At 37.6% G+C, this 13,854-nt stretch overlaps 3 protein-coding genes across 8 annotated transcripts in view; 1 reads left to right on the top strand and 2 right to left on the bottom strand.

Annotated features, from left to right (window-relative positions):
• The window catches only part of LOC116175432 (leupaxin-like), a 34,317-nt gene extending 29,546 nt beyond the window's left edge, over positions 1 to 4,771 (top strand). For 4 of the 5 annotated variants that reach the window (XM_031493556.1, XM_031493560.1, XM_031493555.1 and 1 more), the window contains exons 5-8: positions 1,450 to 1,636; positions 2,318 to 2,704; positions 2,758 to 2,988; positions 4,321 to 4,771. In XM_031493556.1, the coding sequence (XP_031349416.1) occupies positions 1,450 to 1,636; positions 2,318 to 2,704; positions 2,758 to 2,988; positions 4,321 to 4,587 (1,072 nt within the window). In that variant the 3' untranslated portion in view covers positions 4,588 to 4,771. Of the gene's footprint in view, positions 1 to 1,449; positions 1,637 to 2,317; positions 2,705 to 2,757; positions 2,989 to 3,048; positions 3,359 to 4,320 lie in introns of those variants that run through there. The other variant, XM_031493561.1, reaches the window with a different exon arrangement.
• A 2,148-nt stretch (positions 4,772 to 6,919) lies between these two features.
• On the bottom strand, positions 6,920 to 8,772 carry LOC116175431 (tRNA-splicing ligase RtcB homolog). Its single transcript, XM_031493554.1, has 5 exons — positions 8,308 to 8,772; positions 7,945 to 8,258; positions 7,427 to 7,897; positions 7,215 to 7,379; positions 6,920 to 7,168 (listed from the first exon to the last, which is right to left on the bottom strand). Exons 1-5 carry the CDS (start codon positions 8,648 to 8,650, stop codon positions 6,941 to 6,943), a joined length of 1,521 nt encoding a protein of 506 aa, XP_031349414.1. The 5' UTR covers positions 8,651 to 8,772; the 3' UTR covers positions 6,920 to 6,940.
• Positions 8,773 to 11,020: 2,248 nt separating this feature from the next.
• LOC116175430 (sodium- and chloride-dependent GABA transporter ine-like) lies at positions 11,021 to 13,367 on the bottom strand. 2 transcript variants are annotated; one of them, XM_031493553.1, is made up of 7 exons: positions 13,310 to 13,367; positions 13,207 to 13,254; positions 12,938 to 13,160; positions 12,395 to 12,891; positions 12,096 to 12,349; positions 11,671 to 12,048; positions 11,021 to 11,623 (listed from the first exon to the last, which is right to left on the bottom strand). In XM_031493553.1, the coding sequence occupies exons 3-7, from the start codon at positions 13,123 to 13,125 to the stop codon at positions 11,225 to 11,227; spliced, it is 1,716 nt and encodes a 571-aa protein (XP_031349413.1). In that variant the 5' UTR covers positions 13,126 to 13,160; positions 13,207 to 13,254; positions 13,310 to 13,367; the 3' UTR covers positions 11,021 to 11,224. The 2 variants fall into 2 exon arrangements, with proteins under 2 accessions (XP_031349413.1, XP_031349412.1); XM_031493552.1 differs by having other exon boundaries at positions 13,207 to 13,365.
• Positions 13,368 to 13,854: the final 487 nt, after the last annotated feature.

The raw sequence follows: 13,854 nt of genomic DNA, 5'->3' as shown, positions 1-13,854 counted from the left end.
TTAGTATGGTAAGCTTTTGGTTTTGGATGTATTTACCTCTAGTACTGCTTTCTTGGATTCTTCGATTCCTCTGGTTTTGTTTCGGAAAGTATCACATCCATCCTAGTACAAATAATAACAGCGACAATATGCGTTCTTGCTTGATTTCTGTTTTGGTTCTGAAAGGTTCCAACATTTGCCATTTGTGGAGCTTTTGTACTCTATGTACTCTTCTTTTATAGAACGAATTATTTTCTGTGGTAGGCTGAGATTATGATGCTGTTTGTATTGATTTGTTACTTCATTTGCAAAATTGGATTTTTCTTAATATTAATTGGATATTTTCTTTCATGCATCTATTGATTTGCAATATGACGCGTTGGTGTGAAGTGTATTGCATAAACTAGAATAACCGTTGTATGGGTGGGGGCCCTCTGGTGGTTTCTTTTTGAATTATAACATCAATTTTTAAAAAATATTGAGAACAAATCGATGGTGTAAAAACCCACGAACTGAAATGATTTGATTTACTCCGAACAAGGGTATGGTGGCATTATCAACCTCAGTGTAGTTGATGACATGAGTAAAGGAATTTGTTATGAGGTCAAGTTCTTACTCAACTGAACTGAAGTGTACAATCAGATCTAAATTGCATAACCGTTTTGTAATGTTGATGAGTTGCGATTTGGCCTTGTGGGATTTTATTTATTTATCACATTTTTTTTAATGCTCTTGTTTCACCAAGTAATAGTCCTTACAAAAAAAAAACATGCCATTGTTCACATTGCGAATATCAAAAATATATTTATTGTATTACAAAAATCCTCTTTTCTCTATAAGCATATACCTGGTTCCTGGAGCTCACCATGTGGTAGGTACTGTAGGGGAGGTTGGCCTTAAAATTGTATTAGGTTTTCATAAACCAAACAATAAAGCGGATCATTTGTCTGTTTCTGTATTGGAAATTTTTTATTTTGCACAAAAGAACAAAAACTATTTAATTAGTATAATAAATTAATAACAATTAAATATTAGACGTTTTGTTTTTAAATTGTAACATGGTAGTATTTCAATTTTGGCACAGTTTTAACGTAATAAATTGAAGGTAATTTTTCTACTTAAAAACTAGAACTAGGCTAAAGAGTTTTTTTAATGATATGACATGTTGTTACTTTATTACCAGTCTCAAACTCTTTGTGCTTGCTATTTCTACTATAACCACATATTTCTTCCTCTTCAAAAATTTAAAAAAAATTTTACTCAACGCAATGATCGTTTGTAATTGAATTATAGTCTATAAGTACTCAATGGAAATTTTCTGTTGGGTTACACTATGCAATAATCTTTTGTCCACCTAAATTGATCTGTTTACATATTTTTTGGCCGATGTACTCAATTAGTACTCTCCTGGCGTATACTAACGATTGACGATTTGTGACATAATGATTGCAAATAACTGTGTATTTGCAGGGAAGTGATCTACACGGGACCGAAAAAGGTAACAATAACAGTCAAGGAGACGAAGACCGAAACTGGCTATCCTGGAGAAGTCGAACTCTTATCTTCACATGTTACAACAACCCACCATGCCCCACCTGCTGCTTCGACGGCCACGCGAGAATTGGACGACCTTATGGCCACTCTCTCCGACTTTAAGGTAATTTTTTTTTTAATTTGAACAGATTAGTTTGTGTGAATCTGCCAAGTGTTCTTAGTCCAATTGGCATTTGATATTGACCGTTTCGAAGCAATATTAAAATTGTTTTGGTGACAATTAATTCTCTTCAGGTTTACGAATATTTAAAGCTCCATCAATACGCTATTGTAATATCAATTTTTAGCAACCTTTAATTATGCAAGGGATTTGTTTTGATTTTTTAAAAATAAATTCATAATGCGTTTAAATTTAGGTCGAGATTTAAAAATAGCTTGCTAAATATAAAACGCGTAAACGCTCAACGAATATTCATACAAACCTGTAAATGTTATAATTCTATAAAAAGTTTTTTAATTCACTTCAAATATTTTCTCATCGGAATAACACCTGGATTGATGAGTGCTAGTAGGTGTTGGCTTTTTTCGAATTTATATTTTTAAAGTCTTGAACAGAGATGAAAATATTCACATTTCGAGTGGATTCTCCGTGGTTTTCCCGAGGGGAGGCGAGATGTTAGGTGGTGGGGAGGGTACCTAGAAGTGGGAATTTCAACTTCTTGGCCGGGAAATGGGACAAAATTGTTCAGTTCATTTTAGCGCGTTTAAGCAACGGTTAGCTAATTTCATTTATTTTTTTAGATTTGCACAAAAGTTGTGCAACTTTAACTTTTTCTGCTTGCAGGTATCCTCAGGTGGTTTACAACACCAAACGGTAACCGACTCTCAATACGCGCGTCCAGCCAAGGCTACTCAGTTGCTGACATCAAGTCCAGCACCACCAAAGCAGAATTTGGATTCTATGCTTGGAAATTTACAAGCAGACATGAGCAGACAAGGAGTAAACACCAGTCAAAAGGGATGCTGCAGTGGTTGTGAAAAGCCCATAGTTGGTCAAGTGATCACAGCTTTGGGAAAAACTTGGCATCCGGAACATTTCACCTGCTCTCATTGCTCCCAGGAACTTGGTACCAGAAACTTCTTCGAGAGAGATGGAAAACCTTACTGTGAACCAGACTACCACAACCTTTTCAGTCCCCGTTGCGCTTATTGTAATGGACCAATCCTGGATGTATGTCGCCGTTATAAATACTGACAGAAAAAAAACCATCTATTTGATTACAGAAATGCGTAACTGCTTTGGAAAAAACTTGGCATATGGAACACTTCTTCTGCGCGCAATGCGGAAAACAATTTGGAGAAGAAGGATTCCATGAGAGGGAAGGCAAACCCTACTGCCGCGACGATTACTTCGATATGTTTGCGCCTAAGTGCGGCGCTTGCAATCGTGCCATTATGGAGAATTACATATCTGCTCTTAATTCTCAGTGGCATCCAGATTGCTTTGTCTGTAGAGTAAGTATTTTTTTACAGGAATGTGCGAGTACATGTAAATGTAAATATTAAAAAAACTAGGATTGCAAGTTAGCGGTGCAGGGAAAATCATTCTACGCTGTGGAGGGTAAACCTGTTTGCCCAAAATGTATTGGCGTTGGCGAAGAGGAAGAAGAGGACTAATGCCCCTATTATGCCCCCCTCCCCCAGATATGCCCACCTCTTAAACATGACCCCATAACACATCAACATGAGCAAATATCTTTACACTTATTTACTATAAGTCTATATTATATAAAGTCTTTATAAGCAAACATATTTGTATTTGTTGTAGTAAAGAATAAAAAAAAAGAAAAATCAAAAACAAAAACAGAAAAACAAAAGGGAATAATGACTACGCAGCGAATACGCGCGAGTCGTTACATGCATTTCCTAATGCGTGATCCCGCCTTTTAGTTGTTTGTGGAATTTGCTACAACAAATCATGTATGCTTGTCGATTCTGTCGTATCACACCCACACAACTGTCTATTAATATGAGACATTGAAACATTGATTTCCAAATATTATTGAGTAATCTTAAGAAAACATTACAAAGATACTCGCTTAAGGTCAAGGTTTTGTGTATGTCTGGCACTATTTATCGAAGGAATGTAATTTTTGGGCAATTTATCATCATTTAAAATGCTGCCGCTGACGCCATCTCTTGCACAGTTTTCAGCTGGTCTGATTAGTTGACCACATTTCTAAAATTCAAAATTCTGACTTTCCATAGGCAAAGCGTAGGCAATTGGGAAAGCGAGCAATGGGTCATCAATCACACACGCTAGAAAGTATGCGGAGAACTGGAAAGTTTTTTAAAGCACTTGCAGGCCATGAAATTAAACATCATACCTACTGGAATTGAAAGTAAATTTCAACCATTTTTTTCGACTTACAGTTTAAAAAGCAGTATGGAATGAAGAGTATAAGTTTGTTATGCTCAACAGTCTAACACTAACATGAAAAACCGAAACATTTTCAACTGCAATATCTGCATCCTTCCATTTGTCATGGTTTATAAGAAAAAATTAAAGAAGGGCAAATTTTTACATTTTGGACCTTTGGTTTATTTGAAAAAAAAATGCTGTTTTTTGGTTCCCTCTACCATTCCATTTTTTCCACCACTTGATTGTTACAATATATCAGAAAAATATTTCCTGAGTTAACGGACAGCAAAAACCAGAAGAAACACCAGCCAAGAAAACAATATCTGGGGGATCATAATGCTGTTTTTGCTTTTCCACACTAAATTATTGAAATTTTCACTTCTTTCCTGTCTGAAATGTCTTAACAATTTTCAATTTTTTTCTAGGACTGCAGACAACCATTTTATGGTGGTTCATTTTTCGATCACGAAGGTCAGCCATACTGCGAAACTCACTACCACTCGAAACGAGGATCCCTCTGCGCCGGCTGCCACAAGCCGATAACGGGTCGATGCATTACGGCCATGTTTCGAAAATTCCACCCTGAGCATTTTGTATGCGCGTTCTGTCTGAAACAGCTTAATAAGGGTACATTTAAGGAGCAAAACGATAAGCCATATTGCCATAATTGTTTCGATAAACTGTTCGGATAAATATTCATTTGTGTCATTATTTTACATTATTAATGCATTTACTTAAAAATTAACAGCGACAATTAAAGTAGTATAATAAGCCATAAACTGTAATTAATTAATTTGGTAAAATGGAATTATATTTCTGAGGTGCGGTGTAAGAATGTTGTGTTTGTAAATACTAAATTACTTATTCGGTATTAAATAATGTTATGTATTTATATAACGAAGACGAGCGGTGATAATTGCACATAGTTGTTTAAATCACATTCTTTTAGAAACTTATATTTTTTGTTGACTTTTTGGATGTTGGATAGTGAGTATTCATTTTTTATTAACATTTAAGTATTGTCATTTGTGTGTCTTTGATTTTTTGTTGAAATCAAACTAACATGTTAATTACAGTGTGATTTATTCTTACAAAATACAGAACTGATAACACCAGGGGAATTTTTAATGGTAACCTTCCTAAAGCCACTCTAGGTGTTTCAGGTAATGTACTAATTTTATGCCCTCGTTCTAATTTTTCATGGTACATATTTGTATGCGTTTCCAACCAATTTCCATTTGTTGCTGAGAGACACTTGTTAAGTTATTTGATGCGGTATTAGTTTTGGATACAGTTCTTAAATTGATATAGGTATATAATCGAAATTTCGACTGCTGACATTTTGATCGTTCTAAAACACAGTATAAAATAAGAGCGGTTAAATTGTGAAGACAAATTGTGGTGAATGCAATTTAAAATCAATTTTAGGTTCGGTTTCTTACGGAAATCATGATCACGCGCATTTGATTGAAGACATCAAAAGTGAAACAGATAAGTTATTGACGATTACATTTCACACAATAAACCTCACAACAGCATACGTCCACCTGAAAACGTTTAGGAATAATAACCATTTAAGTGTGCATGTTTATTTCAATAATTATTAGGAAACCGGTTAGAATAGACATATACCATTGCGGAGTTTTTTATGTAAATGAAATTTTACAAAGGGAATAAAATGAACAGCGTGTGTGAAATGCGGACAGCTAGAGTACCTACCCATTCACAGTTTAGGTACCTATAAGCATTCAGTGTTGCGGAAATGACTATTATTCAAAATTATTTTATGGGGAATTTAGTCCTCTCTCTAGAATTATGTTATATGAATGTCTTCGCACATTTTTTTTTGCTTTTCCGCAATCAAATGCGAGAGATAGTGATTTTCGTAAAAAACCGCCATAATATTCCACTAGTGGGAGTGGGATACACCAAATCCACACTTTCTGTCTCATGAACATTATATTTGCCCATACTGTATTCACTTTGTGCTTATATATTCACAATAGGGGACATCTCTTTTTCTGCTACATGTATTACGTATGACCCCACACCTATCGGTGTGGCCAAGAGACTTAAGGTGGGTTCATATAGCTCTTCGTTCATCCGTTTGTCCATTAGCCAATCAGAAGACAGTAAATTTTTTAATCGTACGTCGACCGTTTACGATCGAAAAGTTGGTTGAAGTCGAACATTTATATTTTATACAGTTCCGTTTTTAACAAGAGTGAGGTAATGAGGTTATGTTTGTTACGTTTAACAGTGTCGCCGACTCCATCGAGATCCGGATCACGGACTTCTTTTTTTTAATGAGTACTTAGGTATATAAGCTGCATTCTTTCCTGCCTTGAAGATCTCCATAAGTATTTATTAGTTTAGATATGTACATAGGTATATGGAGACTCTGTCTAGATCCCGGACTTCTTTTTTTTTAAGAGTACTTAGGTATACATTTAGCACCTAGGTATGTTACAAGACTGTTCCACGAGATATAAAAAAGGCTCATTTCTTTCCTTACTCATAATTATGTATTTGATTATTGAGGATGTATTCAAAATACCTGTTGTTACGCCTATGATGATCTTATTGTTATGCGGACGCCCATGCTTGTAAAACATAACCTCAGAAATGATTTATCATCAAACACTAATAACCTCTAAAAACACAGTCTAGATACAAACAAAGACTGTGCCAATAAATAATAAAGCTCTTCTATTACATTAAATAAAATATACTCTTTGTATCAATATGAGTAACCAAACGCCTTATGATCAAAAAATATTAGCGAGGTTGAATTATTTACGAGATCTAATCTCGAAGATCGAATTAGCCTTAGACTGCAATGATGGTGAATGGTTACATTTACGAAGCTTAGCAATTGGAACACAAGCTTCAGAACTTGTCCAAACACAACCTGAGCAGCCGACCTTCAAAGGTGCAAAGGATATTAATGCTGTTACTTTGGAACTGGACCTTACAAAAGTGGAGAGTGATGACAGTTTTGATAGTGATACATAAATATACACATTTATCAATAAATTAAAGAAATTATCCTTTAATTACAGCAATTGGTCTTAATTTTATACACTTATTACTAATTCCAGCAGCGTGGCAGGTATTTACAACATCAGTTACATTTTTGTATGATTCAGGTGCTTCTTCCATGACCAGTTTGGGAGATGCCACTCGTATTGATATACCCATGTCATCAAGTTTTCTTAAAACCTCAGTGTAATCCAAATTTCGCCTTGATTTGGCTCGCGATAACGCACGCCCCTTTAAAAAGAACAGCATTATTCAATTACAAAAGAAGTTTACTTACAGCGCCGTGACAAGTTGAACCAAAAGTCTGCTCCATTCCGGATTCTGTTCCTGTCAGAACATAACTGCATGTTCCCATTGTTCCACCAATTAACACGGGTTGTCCTGTTAGTTGATAGTCGACTGGAATCAGTGGGTGACCAGGGGGAAATGCCCGTGTGGAGCCCTTAATGAAAATGACTGTAGATGTTGAATTTTTAATATTTTGTATACCTTTCTGTGAACCAGCAGGGTTTTTGGTTTGCCATCGACAAGGTGCTCTTCTACTTTGGCTATATTATGAGATACATCGTAAATTACGTGCATATCAAGATCGTCTGGGGACATTTGGAACTGTTTGGCAAAGGCTTGGCGACTCAGGAAGGTCATAGAGCTACGATTTACCCATGCGAAATTGGCAGCTGCTGCCATTGATTTTAAGTAGTTTTGGCCTTCTTCAGAGTGAATATGGGCACAAGCCAACTGCCGGTCGTTTGTTTCAATGTTATCACGTTTCATAGCCTTTTCCATCTGAACAAGGGCATCAGTTGCAACTTGGTGACCGAAACCTCGACTTCCAGAATGAATCATTACACATACTTGCCCCTTTTCTTCAATGCCCATTTTGCCTGCAGCCCACTTGTCATAAATTTCGTCGACCACTTGAATTTCGGCATAGTGGTTGCCTGCGCCCAGTGTGCCTAACTAGAAGTATCATTTTTAAGAAGAAATAAAGGCAATTTCTAACTGACCTGAGGTAAACCACGTTTCTTAGCTCTCATACTCACAGTCGCCGGATCTGCGTTTAACATTCTACCATACTCCTCGCAATGTTCTTTGTCCTCAGCCCACACATACCCTTCACGCAGAGACCAGTCCATACCCATCTCAAGCGCTTCCTCCAAGTCACGCGCATTCATTGGGATTATACCTTTTGATCCCACCCCAACGGGGATATGATCAAATAAACTTTGTGCCAGTTGTTCTTTTACAGGCAGTACATCTTTCTCCCACAAATTGGTTCTCAACAATCGAACTCCACAGTTAATATCGAAGCCAACTCCACCTGCAATATTACACAATGTTACACCATCACATTTAAAACTCAAACTAACCTGGTGATACTATCGACTGTGGATCATTCATGTCGAAAGCTGCCATATTACCAATGGCAAAACCATATCCGGAATGCACATCTGGCAAGCCAATAGATCTACCAACAATTCCTGGTAGTGCGGCGACATTGGCAATTTGTTTGACTCCTGGTAAAAAGCCACCCGCCATCCCTGGCCTACATGCATTACGAAGTTCATCCAACATAAGCTTTTCCAATGCGGCATTAACATAGAAACACCCTTCCACCTTCATATTGGGCTGGAAGCCGATTTTAATCCTCCAGCAGTAATCGTTGATCTTTTCCAAATATTTAAGTTCGTCATTATAACTACGCACAACCATTGTGTTAACTTTGAATTAATTTTACACAGCACAAAGTTGAATATTTTTCTTTAACTTTCCTTTCAAAAAAAACAACTATAACAACCGGGAATGAATGAGGTTAGAATATAATGACAGATTTTATATATATTTTTTGCTCCAAGGAGCAGATCAAAGTCCACTGGAATGTGGCCTACAATGTACACGGTGCTTCAATGATCCTGATCTAGGTGTATGAAGCAAATGTATGTTCAGTTGTCTGGGTATCATGTCACAAATTACCGTACTTACTTTTGCAGTAAATTTAATTGTGAAATAATTATATAATCTAGCGATTTCAAAAATTATGCAAATGTCGGGAAGATAGACAACACATCGTGCGTACGAGCAACATTTTTTGTACAGTCCTATATGCGTCAGGTGTTTTGAACTGTCTTATTCTATATGAACCGTGATGTGGTTTGTCCTTTTGTGAAACTCAGGATTATGGGCAAGTCGAATGGCAGTTCATTATCATTATCAACTTTCAACGTCGGCACGTCCTTCAGTTCTGAAATATCGCTGAATATTCTTTGAGGCCACCTGAGTTCTCTTGCTGCGATACTCTCCACTTCAGTATAGTTGAGATGACAACTGAACTTTGTCGTTGACTTAGCCATGAGCATGACACAGCACCTCCAGCATACAGGCATACCACGCCAGTAGTCCAGCATCTTGTGTTTAGATCTCCACTGTACCCTTCGATAACTCCATTGTTGTCACTATGACCATAGTGTAAAGACTATTCCTTACACTGTGCTATAACGTATTTAATATCTAGAGCTAAAGTACCTTTTAGATAACCTGAATATCGTTTTCACATTCTGCATCGTGCTCCAATTTTCCTTTTCCTTTTCACTTACTATCAACGTAATATTCTGAACCTGATTCGATGATGAGTTCGCTCCAGAACTACTTGGTTTAGGCGGCTTCCCATCATTAATCCATAATTTATAAATGTCACAGGTGCGGCCGGTAAAGTGACGGTGCGGAAGGTAAAGTGACAGGTACGGCCAATAATAGTTATTTACATATACTTATGTCAGGAAAATGATAGTGATACATTACTATGGCGAGAAAAGATTGAAGTGCGAGGGGCCGAGTACTTTAGTTCCCGAGTCAAGTAATGTCATTTTACTGACGGTTTTTGTATTAAATTTTACCCGAAATCGTATTTTAATATAAAATTTCAATTTTCATATAGAACTTTTAATTAATGTCAATCTGTTAGTAATGACATGAATCATTATAGACATTTAGCAATGTCAAAAATGCGGCCGATAAAGGAAACGTAGTCTGCTCATCCTCTGTCATGGAAACTAAAATTTCCTGACAGAAAGTAGGCAGGAAAATGAAGGTTTCATGGCGATTTTGGGTAAAAGAGAACATATGACGTCATTACTAGCGACCGCAACGAGCCCACGGCGCTCGCCTATCGTACCTGGGTCAGCGTGGGCGTTCTAATTTTATAACCTTACATTCTTGACAGGAGACATTTCTAGAGACATTTAACTGTCAGACACTAATTGTTTGAACACGCATGCGTTACAAATTTTTCGTTTTCGCTATGGAGAAAATATAATTACGTGTTTCAGTACGTAACCTTGTGGTGGACATCACTATGGATGTTCTACATGCACAAACGGGTAAGTATATGCTGATTCGTGAATGTTAAAGTTATTTGTTAAGGAAAATTCTGCTCTAACACAATTTTCTTTATTGCAGATCTTAGATTTGCAACTAGTTTGCTGCAAAGTGCTTTACCAGGGAATGCGAATGAGACTCGTATAAATTGTAATGCAACGATTAATGAAAATGCATGTTTGTTTTGAATGAAGAAGAGAAATTGTTTTCAAAGCTGCATTCCCAGAAGAAATTCTGGGGAGAAGTGTTCATTATCATCGTATTAAGTATGGCCGCAACATTAATGATAGAAATTCAAAAGTCGTCTTCAATATTTTATTAACAAGAAGCCATATCTTGTGTAAAGCGAAGAAGTATGTGTCAATAATTGGTACTGAAAAATAAAAAAAATTTTACTAACTTAATGTGACTTTTGAATTCATAATCCACCCCACTTTCTATCCTTTACGCATTACGATCTCCTCAACGGCGTCCATGTTGGAAAACTGTTCACTCACGCGTGACGTCACACCGTACCCAAAAGCGTTCCACTTAAGGGTTCGCCCACAACGCCTCTAAGCTAGTGGAACGACAAAACCGCGGTCGCGGTCGTGATCGTTGTGGGCGTTAAGTGGAACGTACCTCTGTCATGGAAACTAAAATTTCCTGACAGAAAGTAGGCAGGAAAATGAAGGTTTCATGGCGATTTTGGGTAAAAGAGAACAGATGATTATTCAAGTATTGCCTTTAATGATCTTATTGATTTGTTAATGTAACAATAAATAATACTTCAATGTACACTGCCTAAAACTACAGGAATGCTTAATTGGATCTAACACAACGCATAATCGTAATACAAGACTAAAATCACATTTGATCACCACATGAGGACCAAGTAAGTAGGTAAACTGACAACTGGTATCAATCTCCATCTCACTTGGTTTCGGAATTACTACTACTTGGCACACAATCATCGATTTCATTACTTATACTACTCGGATTTGGTGAATCGTCCTTAGGAATTACCTTTTCACTTTCAGTCCAATCGCTTGCGGGAACAGTGGTTGAGACATCTACCGGTTTGCTTTTACTTAACATAAGTCGTGTGTGTAAAGTTCGTGTGGTAATTGGACTGCGTGTTAGTGGAGTATTTGACGCTGACGAGTAGTTCATAGCATCAAAATGTATTCCATTACCGATTGGTCTTTCGGAATTCTTCAGTACTAGCATCGGTTGCACCTCGTGCCCACGGATCTCATCGGGATGGTCGCAGAAGTGTTCTCCGCATTTTTCGCACTCATACAAATTTGACTGCATGGACTGCCTCAGTTTCTGTAGATGAGGCGTAAGGCGATGTTACAACAAAATAAACTACTTACGTCTAAGAAGGTCGTCCCCCGTTGTTTGGCGAATATGTATATTGCGTACAATGGAATGCAAAGAATTGACAATGAGGAAATAAGCCAGCCTAATACAACGGCCCATACAGGATAGTGATACTGTCCTTTGTTGTAAGTTGGTGCCTCGTAATCTATTAGGCAGAAGATCCACACCGCAAATATGAGCAAGGGTGCCGCTATTACCCAACAAAATTTGAAGTAGAGACTCGGAGCTCGACCCGTCATACTTTCTACATTTTTTGAAATTCGTCGCACTCCGTACACCCACGCCACAGCTATTATTTCGAAGAATGCCAGGTACATTATTGATATGGAGGCGGCATAGTGGTCAATGAGTTGAAAGAAGTAAATACCACCCTGGAACGTTTGCTATTGCATATTGTAATGAATGTGTTACAACTTACGTTTGTAACGTTTGGTAATCCGCAGAGAAATGACACGACGCATACTACCAGCACTAACATTTCATGACAAAGAAGCCGCTTTTTGATCATTGCAGGAAAGCCATCTTGGATGGAGGTGACTACTACTTCGACTATAGCAAATTGGCTGTTCAGTCCTAGACATAGGAGCATAAAGAAGAAAAGTGCAGTCCAAATACGCGCTGCGGGCATTTTGGCCATCATCTGAGGGTAGACATAGAATATGAGTCCAGGTCCTACAAGAAAATGTGAATGGGAAGATCATGAATTGCAGTGCTTACCATCGGCTATAACGTTCTCAACTGAAGTGTTTTGTTCGGTTGCGATATTCCCAATGGTGGCAAATGCAAAGATCCCGACCAACAAACTTGTAACGGCGTTAACGAATGATACGGCAAGCGTGTCGTGCAAAATGTTGTTGCTGAAGCGGTTGTAACTTGCAAATGAAATCATGGAGCCGAACGCGATTCCCATCGAGTTAAACGTTTGAGCAGCTGCGTTGACCCACACTTGAGCTTGACCTAACAACTCCCACTTGGGTCGAAAGAAATACTGCATTCCCTTGTTAGCCCCCTCTAATGTAAGCGATTTAACCAGAAACGCAATTATGAGTATAAATGGCAATGTGGCAGTGAAGTATCGAACTTTTGCTGATGATTTTATGCTCTTCCAGATTGCAAAATATACGAGGAACCACGCACAGAGCAGACATGCCACCAGTTCCCAGCGAAGCGAGTCCACATACTCGATTCCTTTGCTTATTTGTAACACCTTCCGGCTGGAATGAACAATTTGAACGCGCCCTAGTGTTGCAGCGCACTTACTCAAAAAACAGCTCGGCAGGTGTACGACTGTTAGGCGATTTCGTTATGTTCTGATTGAGTTTCGCGGGAATCCAGCAATCTTGAAGGTTCCACAAACTTGAGCATTCTTCCCAGGGCAGGGTTGGTTTAAACGCGGTGAAAAAATAGTATATTGAGTAGGCGATAATGACACTGTAGTAGGTCGACATTAAAAACGAGATTACAACACTTGCCAAACCAGCTCCTGAAACAAAAATGTGTAACTCGTTTCAAATGACGGATGCACTCACCTTTGAATAAAGGACAAAGCTGTCCGAGTGCTCCTATAGGACCCCGACCTGTAAATTGACCAACAGCTAATTCCAAATATAGTAGTGGTACTCCACATATTACCATTATAATTACGTAGGGAATTAAGAATACACCTGCAACAATTAATTCACATCAGAATGTTTACAATAATTATTGAACTGTAAATGAAAAGCAAAGATGATGTTTGTTCAAGGAAATTAGCAATTCGTTCCTATCTGCGTCAAAAAATGTAGGAATTTGTGCTCGTGTCAATATTTGAGCAAGAATTGGCATAATTAGCGGCTCACGCCCTGCTTGTAAATATCGCAATGGTAATAAAGGAAAAAGTGTGCTGAACACCTGAACAAATTTTGCAATTTTTGCATTGATGTAATTGAAGTAGTTTCTTTCTAGATATGTGTGGTAAAGAAATTCGATTTCTAAATAAAGAGGCGTCACTGTTGGACTAGAATTAGACTAAAGAACAAAAATTGGAGAGGGGGTGGGAAATTTGTGTATACAAATTGGAACTTCACCTGGTGATGCGCGTTCTGCTTTTCTGAAACATTGTTCTCAGAAGAAACCTTCAAAAATATTCGGTATCTATTTTTTGGATCCCATATTTGCATTTTACTTTTAGTATATAC

This window comes from Photinus pyralis, unplaced genomic scaffold, assembly GCF_008802855.1.
Source record: "Photinus pyralis isolate 1611_PpyrPB1 unplaced genomic scaffold, Ppyr1.3 Ppyr1.4_LG7, whole genome shotgun sequence".
In the NCBI taxonomy this organism is placed as follows: Eukaryota; Metazoa; Arthropoda; class Insecta; order Coleoptera; family Lampyridae; genus Photinus; species Photinus pyralis.
The sequence above is the reverse complement of the archived record's forward strand: the minus strand, read 5'-3'. Positions and strand labels throughout refer to the sequence as shown.